The 11,077-nt window shown below is 48.1% G+C and overlaps 1 protein-coding gene across 4 annotated transcripts; it reads left to right on the top strand.

Moving 5' to 3' along the window:
* Positions 1-397: 397 nt before the first annotated feature.
* On the top strand, positions 398-10,742 carry RNF222 (ring finger protein 222). 4 transcript variants are annotated; one of them, XM_070228188.1, is made up of 4 exons: positions 442-568; positions 3,794-4,007; positions 4,657-5,301; positions 9,792-10,742. In XM_070228188.1, exons 3-4 carry the CDS (start codon positions 4,684-4,686, stop codon positions 9,822-9,824), a joined length of 651 nt encoding a protein of 216 aa, XP_070084289.1. In that variant the 5' UTR covers positions 442-568; positions 3,794-4,007; positions 4,657-4,683; the 3' UTR covers positions 9,825-10,742. The 4 variants fall into 4 exon arrangements, with proteins under 4 accessions (XP_070084290.1, XP_014584183.1, XP_023509236.1 ...); XM_070228189.1 differs by lacking the exon at positions 9,792-10,742 and having other exon boundaries at positions 398-617; positions 4,657-7,356; XM_014728697.3 differs by lacking the exon at positions 9,792-10,742 and having other exon boundaries at positions 401-568; positions 4,657-7,356.
* The last annotated feature ends 335 nt before the right edge of the window (positions 10,743-11,077 follow it).

Genomic DNA, 11,077 nt, shown 5'->3' with positions numbered 1-11,077 from the left:
TGACAAATGCACACAGGCACATCACCCCAATTTTTGTACATGACTTTGGGTAGCGATGCCTTACTGAGGCTGATCTGACCCCTTCACCCTGTGCACGATGGGGTGGAGGGGATCACTGAAATGGGTCCAGGAGGGTGGAAGGACTGTGAGCATGACTTTCTTATTGTTGGAATGGGAAGACCCATCTATGGGGAGCCTCACTCAAAGGGGTCCTGGGTCACTGCCTCCGTTGTGAGACTCCCTGCTTGTTTCGAGAACCCATCCTTGGGCTCCTTCTCAACAGGGGGCTCCTCTTCTAGCATCCTCATCAAGATCACCTGACTCCACCAGCTGCCAACCCCCTGAGCAATGCCAAGAGCCTCCTGGCCTCAAACAGGTTGGGCGACATTCACTTCCTGGCACTGTCCTCCCGACCTGCTCAGTCATTAGGAAATGCCTCAGCGGCGGCCGTCACAATGACAGCAGGAGGAGGACGTACTGCCTGCCCAACACTTCTGGGTGGCTCAGATCTGCTCTGCGGAGGCCGCGGGTGGAGAGGTGGATGCTGCTCTCCCTGGTCCCAGCCAAAGTGAGTCTGGGAGCCCAGCTGGGGGCGGGGAAGGAGCAGTCAGAGCTTGGTAAGGTTCTGGACTGAAACTGGAGTGATGCAGGGGTGTGGGAGTGTGTGTGTGCGTATGTGTATGTGTGTGTGGTGTGGAGGGGTGGGGAAGTGGTCATAGCTGAAGCCTTACATTGGGAATCCAGGAGGGAAGTCTGGGTGCCTAGAAGTGTCACTCTGCTCTACAGGCTCATTGTCCCAAGGTGGGGGGGAGGAGGGCTGCCTGGGCTGTTCATGCCCCCCAAGCAGTCCTCACAATGGGCTGCTGCTGTGGGTGAAGCTGGGCACTGGGGCTTCATCAGGTCAGCTCCCCTTGGGCCAGCCCTTGTCCTGCCCTGCCTCACAGGTGGCTGGAGTGGCAGCTCTGTTTAGAATCACTCTGAGGAGGGAAGTTGGGGTAGTCACTTTTCCACTGATGCTTCTTCATCTATTCCTTTTTTTTTTTTAAACCACTTTACTGAGTTATGATTGACATACAAAAAGTTATACAGATTTAACATACACAACTGGGTTCTGGAGCTCTCACGAGGTATTTTCATCCAGGGATGTTTGTTAAATCAGTGTTTCTGTAGAGGTATGAGGGCTGGAACCTCCTATTCTGCCATCTTGTTCTCAATTCTTCATCTACTCTTTGGACCAAGGCTTGGAATGCCCTCCATGAAGGCACATCTGAATTGTCACTAGAGGTGGTGGTACATGGCATGGGCTCCCTAACCAGGCTGACCTGGGCTCGGATCCTGGGTCTGCCCTGTACTAGCCGTGTGACTTTGAACAAGTTACTTAAGCCCTGAGCCTCAGTTCCCTCACGTGTAAAATGGAGATAATACCTACCTCCCAGAGTTGTAGTCAGGATTAAATGAGGAAGGGATGCAAAATGCCAAGCACATAATTAGTGTTCAGTAAATAGTAGCTGTTATAATTATTTATTATTACCTCGACACTGGTCACCTAAGACTTTCCAGCCCTCCTCTCCCGCAGCTTCCTAAAGCACCAACAGGGATGCCTTTTGTCATATAATGTCTCACATTGTTATTTAGCTAGTTTGTGCCCAAGCCAGACTTGTTCCTTGCATTTCTTCTGCTGCCCTTTCCCCCGCTCCCCCTGACCCCAGCACTCGAGACAGAGTCAGGCCCATAAGAGGAACTCAAGGATAGAGAACGAATGAAATGGAATTAACAGAAAGGGAGGGACTCAAGGAGGGAGGGGTCAGGGAAAGACTGAGAAGGGGAGGTGGGAAGAAGGTGGGGAAGGAGGGTGTACTATCCAGATGTGAATGGTGTGCTCTCCTGAGGCACAGGAAGGAGAAAGGATTGTCCTGAAAGGCCATCAGTGGGAACCTGGGATGTCTTTTGCATCCCTTGGATCCCTTTTACTTCTTCTTAAACTCGGATGAGACAGAGGTCCACCCCCTCTCCCCCGCTCATTCCAAGGATGTGCTTCCTGACTTAGCTAATAACCCTTCACCAATCTATCAACCAAGTCTAATAATGTTCTCTATGTCGTCCCGGGAATCTTCTCTCTCTGCCATCTCCCTCTCCATCACCTTCTCAGGTGACCTCAGACAAGTCAGTTCCCCCTCTCTGGACCTGGGTTTGCTCACCTATAAAACTATATTTAACTAAATCACCTCAAAAGTCCTTTCTTCCCCTAGCATTCTCTTATCTATCTGCTTTCATTGTCTTGCCTATCTTGATACCTATTTCTCACGTACTCAAATGACTTAAGCTATTGTTCATCATTCCTCCTTTCTAAAAAAAAAAATTCTCTTTTTTAAGAAAACTTATAACTGTCCATTAGGCTCTAAAGTTTCATGAAGGATTTTCTTGATCACTATGTATCCCCAGTGCCTCACTCAGTACCTAGCACATGGCAGGTGCTCTGTAAATATTTGTTGAATAATTGGATGGATGGATGGATGGATGGATGGATGGATGGATGCATGCATGGAAGGAATTCTCACCATACACCTGTGAGGAGTTATGAAATGCAGGAGGTCATGTTAGCAGCTGGTTGGCTTAAGAAAATCATGGTCATCCTGAGAATAACCCCGGTTTAGTTTAGACATTTGCAAGTGTGTTATGAAATGAAAACAACTGAGAAACACTGGAATCACCATCTTCATTTTTATCCGTTGCCCATCACTTACCTAATCTATTGTCATCTTGTTCAGTTATTCTAATTTGAGGGGAGCTGCCTCTGTCAGGGTGGTGTGATTTTTTAGTCATCTACATCATAAGGAGCATCTAGGGAGGAGAGGCAAGGAAGGGAAGGCAGATGCTAGGAGCGGCGAGGACTTGGCCTGCCTTAACAATGACGCCTACGTCATTCTGCGTGCCAGACTCTTCACTCACCTTAGCTCACTTAATACTCTGAACAACTCTCAAAGGAAGGTAGAACTATTATTATCAACCCCATTGTATAGATGGGAAACTGAGGCTCAGAGAGGTTAAACACTTGCCTGAGGTTATACAGACAGGAATGGGTATATCAAGGATTTGAACCCAGCTCCAGAGTCTGAGAACTTGAAACCCCCACCCCCAGCCTGGGCACCACCTTGACCACCTCAGAGACCAAAGCATGAAAACCTCTGCAAAGGTTTGGTGCTACCTGCAGGCTCCCAGGCCCTCTATCCCCACCTCTACATATTTTTGCTTTTTCTTAGTTATGGGACATTTTTAACTTGGCAAATGGATTTGAAACCAAGCCAAGAGAGGGGAGAGATTCCAAAAGACTTGTGATTTGACAAACTATAGTTTGTCCTTCCTATTAACTAATCTTGTTTCCATTATGCTATCTCTCAGGTTTGGGGGCGGCCACACAGATCTGTTTGTCAGTGTGTTCAGGGGTCTTTTGTCTCTGTCATTGGTGGAAGAATATATCAATAACAGGTGATCACAGTCCCTTTAAAGAGGCTGTTCTAGATAAATTTAGACTACACAGTTATGATACTGGGGACTTTTAAATGAGGACACTTGGACCTCGCCATATACCCAAATGGGTCTTTCCCTTCAAAGTTATCATCCTGGGAAGCTATGTACTTCATCCAACAGTTCTGCCATTGCTGAGAACATCTTTGGGGCCTCTCCTTTGCTCTCAGATAATGTTTAAAACCTATGCTGTTACTTCATGGTGACTCCATATCTTTGATTCAAAACAGTATCATGCCGCTTGAGCACCCATTTACTTTCTCAGCAGGCTTGACTCCCTGTGGCTTTTGGCCATTTCCAAAATATCAGACATATCCTCGAAGGATGAAATCTGCCCTCACCTAGGGTAAGCAGAAAGTTCTCTCGCTGCCCCAGGCAGCCCTGTAAGAAGAATCTGAAGAATGACTGAACTTGGCAGGTGGAGGAATGAGCCCACAGCTCCTTGATGTGACTATGCAGAGGGCCAGGAGGCACTGGGATGTGTAAGTTCTGAGCTTTATTTTCAAAACAGTCATTGTTTTACAGTCACACTTAGCACAGAGGAATGCAATCCAATGGGTGGATACAACCCAGTGGATCAACCAACCCCTGAGCAGGGAGGGTGAGGAGTAGCCGAGGCTGTTCTGGAAATCGGCCCCTCTGGATGCAGGCCCACTGGAGTCCGGACTGAGGCTGGGGGAGCATCTGCTTAGCCACCTTCTTCCCCTGAGAACTGGGTCTTCCTGCCTTCATTTCTGGCATTGAACCAGAAAGAGGCTAGATGGTGATCTCACTGTGTGTGCATGCCATGGTTAAGCTAGGGTATCAGGAGGCTACACCTTCGTCACACTGCACGCACCTCCTTCGAGAGTCCAGTGCAGCTGGGATCTCTCCTTATCTGTCTCCCAATCCCCCCTTCCAGAAGTGCCCCCTCATTTCCTCCTAGGGGGTCTTAGGCTATAGTCTCAGGTCTTGATTTAAATCAGGTTGACCACTGAGGAGGAGCAGCAGAAGAGGAAAGCGTAGGAGGAAAAGAAAGAGAACAGAAGACAAGGAGAAAGGGAAGAAGGAAGCTGAGGTGTAGGAGGGAGTTAGGAAGGGGAGAGAAGGAGGGAAAAAGGCACTGATGCTCATGGCTCTTCCTTCTCACAGCTAAGGCCCTGCCGTCCCGGAGCGGCCATGTCAGAAGGGGAGAGCAAGGACAGCTTGGGCAGCGAGTGCCCCGTGTGCTACGAGAAGTTCCGAGATCTGGAGGGCGCCAGCCGGACACTGAGCTGTGGCCATATGTTCTGCCATGACTGCCTCGTCAAGTACCTACTCTCCACTCGCGTGGATGGGCAGGTCCAGAGGACCATCGTCTGTCCCATCTGCCGCTACGTCACCTTCCTCAGCAAGAAGAGCTCCCGCTGGCCCTCCATGCTGGACAAGAGCTCCCAGAGCCTGGCCGTGCCCATGGGTCTGCCCACTGTGCCACCACTGGACACCATGGGCCACACAAACCCCCTGGCCATCTCTCAGCCTGTCTGGAGACCATCCCCAAGTCAGAGTGCCCAGCTGCCCTTGGACCTGCTGCCCAGCCTGCCCCGGGAGCCACAGATCTTCATCATCAGCCGCCATGGGATGCCCCTGGGGGAGCAGGACAGTGTCCTGCCGCGGCGCAGCGTGGCAGAGCTTTCTGAGGCATCCCCGGCACCCAGCTCCACCCGGTCATTCTGCTGCCGCTCCCGAGCCCTACTGCTTATCACTCTCATCGCTGTGCTGGCTGTGGTGGCCGCTGTCTTGCCCTGGGTCCTGCTGGTGAGGAAGTAGGCATGAGTGGTGGCACCTGCAGGGGCCGCCAAGTGAGGCGGGGCCTGAGAGCTGCTCTGGAAGCTGCCCTGCTCCACACAGCTGGGCTGGCCATGGCCTGGGATGGGGCAGAGGGGCCCCACTGCAGAGCTGGTCCAACCAAGCCCTGAAGAGCGGGCGAGCAGAGAGAGGGCGTTAGGACGGTGCTGACTGGAAGTATGGTGGCATATCCCTACCCCCATTTCCTCGCTCCCACCAAAGGCTGAGGCCTGACAGAGAGGCTGGGGGCTGGTGATCCCTGAGGCTAGAGCTGAGATGAGCAGCTGAGCTCTGGGCTGAAATGGAAACTCCAGGTTCCAGGCCAGGGTGAAAATGTGATGGAAGCCCCTCCTCAGAACCAACAGCCGTGGCCCCCTGGTGCATCCTCAGCAGCTGCTTTCTCCTTCCTCTAGGCTAGAACTGAGCAGGGTGGGAAGATGGGTGGTTCCCTTCCTGTAGGGTCACCAGCCCTGACATACAGTCATATTCTGCCAGGTGACCTAACTGAAGCCAGGTGGGGCTTCCCAGGGACAAGGAAGCTCTGCTGGCATGTCCTGCTGGGTCGAGGCTCAATGGCAGGACTCCTCCAGGTCACAATTCCCATCCAGGATGCTCTAGCTTGCTCTCAGGAACAAACAGAAGGGGCAGTGAAGGGGCCGAAAGGACATGTTTCCCAGAACCTCACACCCATCCACAACCCTCTCAGCTGGGCCAGTGTGCATGCCTTTCCACCCCCAAGTCCTCCCACCTCCTACTCTCCAGCCTGAAACGTCTTCCCTGAGAGAGAAGCCGATCACAGAGGCTGTGGCCCAGGATTTCTGGGGGAAGAAACAGAAAATGGTCTTCCCGGGGAGGTGAGGCCACATCAGGAAATAGGGGTTTGTCGATAGGGGCCAAGGCCAGCAGGATGTCCCACAAACAGAGCCAGAGGTCTCCCCAAGCCTCCCAGGTCCAAGAAATGGTCCAAATTTTGAGTCTTGGGGTTCTCAAGGATAGTCTGGAAGGCCGGGAGTGCAGGGGAAGCCTGATGGCCGAGACTTGAGTCAGCTGAGAACTATGTGGGTAAATTAACCCCTGGGGGCTCCCGCCTCCCTCCCAGCCCAAGTCGGCCACCTCATGACCCAACCACTCATTAGAGGCCACACCAGCTGGGCCAGTTTCCGAGGTGGAGTCCCAGGCTGGGATGGGCGAGGAAGGGTGGGGAAGAAAACAGCTGTGCTTGTCAGGGACGCTACTGTCTCAATGAATGCTGACACCCAGGTGCTGTCGGCTGCTGGCCATGGCCTCTTTACCTGGGGACCCCACCCTGGAAGGTGCTGGGGGTCCTTGAGGACCACTAGAAAAACCTCAGATTGGGTTTTGCCTGAGGAGCTAGTCATTCAGCTATTTTCTGTTTGCTAAGGCCTGTAAGTCAATGGCCATAATATTAAATTAATTTTAGGATTAGAAACAACAAAAACCTGCAGCTATTCTGTCACACCCCAGGTGTGCCAACAGCTGAGCCCTCCACAATGTATACCTCTCTTGGCAAAGTTTGCTATTTGCGGGAAAAGAAATGGCACTCTGCCTCTTATCTAGTTCCCAAGTGCCTGCGGTGGTGGCTGTTTGGGGACCATCAGGGAAAGGGATCCACACCAGAGGGGATATTTGGGACACAGGGAGGGCTTATTTAAAGCACTTATGGACTTCCTTATGCTCTTTTCAAGACTAGAGAACAGTATAGGTGCTACTTGGGCAGGGGGTACAGGTGGATCCATGGGGAAAATATTTATTATAGGAATAAAAATGTTACATTTACAAAGACTCTAATGAGTCTGTTTTAACCTCAGCGGGGCTACTTTAAACAGTGTCATGAATTTCTCGGGACGAGATTTTAGTCTTTTCAGATTCTGTTGTGTTTGCCAAAAGTTAATTTCAAAATACCTGTAGTGTTTTCATTTCAGTGGTGACTTGTAGATGGCACTTGTTTTATTTTCAAAGAATGTCAAAAGCTATTTTTTAAATAAAGGTCTATATTTTCTCAAAGTTCCAGAGACATTGGAAATGCATGTGGGAAGCTCTAAGCTTGGGCTTTTAGGATAGTTCACTTTATTTATTTTTGTGAGGAAGATTGTTGCTGAGCTAACATCTGTGCCCATCTTCCTCTATTTTATATGTGGGACGCCTGCCTCAATATGGCTTGATGAGTGGTGCGTAGGTCCACGCCTGGGATCCAAACCCACGAACCCTGGGCTGCGGAAGCAGAGCACATGAACTTAACCACTACGCCACCTGGCCAGCCCCAGGATGGTTCGCTTTAGATTGAAAAAGACAGTTCGAACATACACAGGCAAATGCCTCCTCAACATTTATTCAGCGACATTTGTGAAGGAAATGCAAATTAGAATTCTGCTGGCATAAGATTTTTCACCTATTAGCTTGTCAAACCCTGAACATTTTAAAACCCACTCTGCTGCCAAAGCTGAGGGGAAGGAGGTGAGGTGGTAGGAATGTATATTGGTAAAACACCTAGGAAAGGAAATTTGTCATTATCTATCAAAATGTCCACTTTGACCCAGCAATTCTCGTTTTAGAAATGTATCCTACAAATATACTAGCATATATGGGCAGTGACACATATACAACGTAATATAATTGCAGCCTTGTTCATAATAACAAAGGACTGGGAAAACCCTACATGCCAATCAATGGGGGGTTGGTTGTATAACTTAAGGTCCAAGGACTCTCATGCAGCTGTAAAAAGAACAAGGAAGGCGTCTATGAACTGACATGGAAAGTCTCCAAGACGTAATAGCTGAAGGGAAAAAGCAGGGTGTGGAACACTGGGTATCAGATACTACAACTTGTAGAAAGTGGGGGAATAAGCATTTACATTCCTTTTTACATTACATTTTGCTTACTTATGCATAAAGAAATTGGGAAGATAAGTAAAAAACTAATAACAGTGATTAACTGTGGAAAGGGATGAGAAAATGATGGAATGGGAAGGGGAAGTGTCCCTTAACCTTGGATACTTTTTGGTTTTTGAACAAAGTAAATGTATTAGTTATTCAGAAATTAAATTGAAAGATTATATTAGAAGCTAAAGATATCTTCACTGGTCACACCTGTTGCCTGGTGAGGAGCCGGCCCCAAGAACATTTGAGAGCTGCCAGACATGTCCTGTCGTTTGAGAGGGTCAGCTACTGGCTCGGTGGGCCTGGTTTGTCTGGTTAGAGGTGTGACATTTTCTGCTTAACAGGCACCCCAGGAAGGAAGGTAAAGAGTTTAACATTCTCAGTGTTCCTAAGTTCCTATGGATTTCTTGGGCCCCCATCAATTAATGTGCTTGTTCTGATTCTTCTCTATGCTTCCTTTCCTTTCTCAAATAAAATCTTTTTCTTTAAGCAACCATCCTGGGGTCAGGGCACTACAGGAAGATACCATTAGATAAATAGACAGACAGACAAAGATAGGTAGGTAGGTAGGTAGGTAGGTAGGTAGATAGGCAGACAGATGGATGGAGGCCGGGGGTTCAATGTAAACTCTCTTGCTCTTCTCTTCCTCCTCTTGTCCAGAGGTATCCCCTCTTACACACCCACCCCCCCCACACACACTTTGCCACCTCCCATTACAATAACCTTTAACTCTAATACATACTTGCACAGTCTAGGCCTACCAAGCAAAGAATCTATGTGTTGCTGGTGGGCCCTGGGCCAGGGCTGCCAGGAGCCTGGGCATGCACTTTAGAGACCTCTGTGCCCCTCTGATACAGTCCTAGGACCCCTCCCCTCAATGAAGCCTGATGACTCAAAGACAGCTCTGCGCTCTCCTCACTTCTCCCTTTGACCTCCTCATCAGTCCAAATACCCTTTTTGGCACAAAATAAACAACCTTGCCCCATCCTCACAACTCCTCCCTTTCCTTCATCCTCCTCTTACTCGGTACAAATGAATGCCACAATTAAATCTCAGCACAAACTATTGGCAGTTCCAACAACAGTGCGGGTGCAGACCTCTGGGCCTTTGCTTTGGTGGCTTCCTCCACCTGGAATATGCTTCCCACCTTGTCTACCTGGAAAATTCCTACCTAGCTGTCCAGAAACAGTTCAAGGGGTACCTACGGAGACTTTCCCACCCCCAACCTCAGCTAGAATTGGCCGCTCCTACGTTGTGCCCCACACCGCATCACACCATCTTCCCAGGAATGCTTCATTATGCCTATCTGTTGACAAGTCCGCTGCCTCCTTCTAGACAATGTGCTCCTTGAGGGGAAGCTAGATCTTACTGATCTTTGTATCTCAGTGCCTGGCATAGAATTTAGTAAAGAGTAAGAACCAGATAAATATTTGAAGAATGCATGAGTGAAGGAATGAATGAATGAACAAATAAACGGGGTGGTTTGGTGTCTAGAAAAGAAGTTTAGTCCAAGGGACTTGGACACCTATGTGTCTGGATAACACTTGCTTTAATGTGTCTTAGGGTTTCATAAAGACCAGCTTCAAAATAACCTGAAAGAGCCAGTTTAAAAGGACCTTTCTCCCCAATCAAAAAATGCGCAGAGGATATGAACAGACATTTTTCCAAAGAAGATATACAGATGGCCAACAGGTACATGAAAAGATGTTCAACATCACTAATTATTAGGGAAATGTAAATCAAAATTACAATGAGATATCACCTTACACCCATCAGAATGGCTATAACTAACAAGACAAGAAATAACAAATGTTGGAGGATGTGGAGAAAAGGGAACACTGCTGGTGGGAATGCAAACTGGTTCAGCCACTATGGAAAACAGTTTGGAAATTTCTCAAAAAATTAAAAACCGATGTATCATATGATCTGGCTATCCCACTACTAGGTATTTATCCAAAGAACATGAAATCAACAATTCAAAGAGATCTATGCATCTCTATGTTCATCGCAGCATTATTTACAATAGCCAAGATGTGGAAGCAACCCAAGTGCTCATCAATGGATGAATGGATAAAGACGATGTGGTATAGATATACAATGGTGATATATATGTATATACAACACATGTGGTATATATATACAATGTGGTATATATATACAATATATACTCAGCAATAAAAAAAGACAAAACCATGCCATCTGCAACAACATGGATGGACCTTGAGGGTATTATGCTACGCAAAATAAGCCAGACAAAGACAAACACTGTATGATTTCACTCACATGTGGAAGATAAACAAACACATGGATAAAGTGGACAGATTGATGCTTACCAGAGGGGCGGGGGGGTCGAGAGGGGTAAAGGGGCACATGTGTATGGTGACAAATAAAAACTAGACTATTGGTGGTGAACAAGATGCAGTCTATATAGAAACTGATATATAATAATGTACACCTGAAATTACACAATGTTATAAAACAATATGACCTCAATAAAATAATTTTAAAAAAAAAGGTCTTTTTAAAATCATATAAGAATATAAGGAAGAGGGAGAGAGAGGGCAGCCCAGCTAGGTGGCCAGAGGATCATGCAGGGTGGAGCCAAGACACCCAACAGACATTTGCGAAGATAAACAGACTATAACTAGGCTACCAGTAATTTGCACCTGTGTGTACAATTTGTACCCTGGCAATCTTCACACTGTGTAAAATGGTTATGCTGTCCAAATGGTGAGCTGAAGGTTTAATTTCGATGACTCAGTGTTGGATGGAGGGAGGGAGCTAAGGAGGCCTGAGAGGGTAGGTTGACAGCAGAGAATAATGGGGAGGCTGAGGAAACAGAGAGGGCC

Source organism: Equus caballus, chromosome 11, assembly GCF_041296265.1.
Source record: "Equus caballus isolate H_3958 breed thoroughbred chromosome 11, TB-T2T, whole genome shotgun sequence".
Taxonomy (NCBI): Eukaryota; Metazoa; Chordata; class Mammalia; order Perissodactyla; family Equidae; genus Equus; species Equus caballus.
The sequence above is the reverse complement of the archived record's forward strand: the minus strand, read 5'-3'. Positions and strand labels throughout refer to the sequence as shown.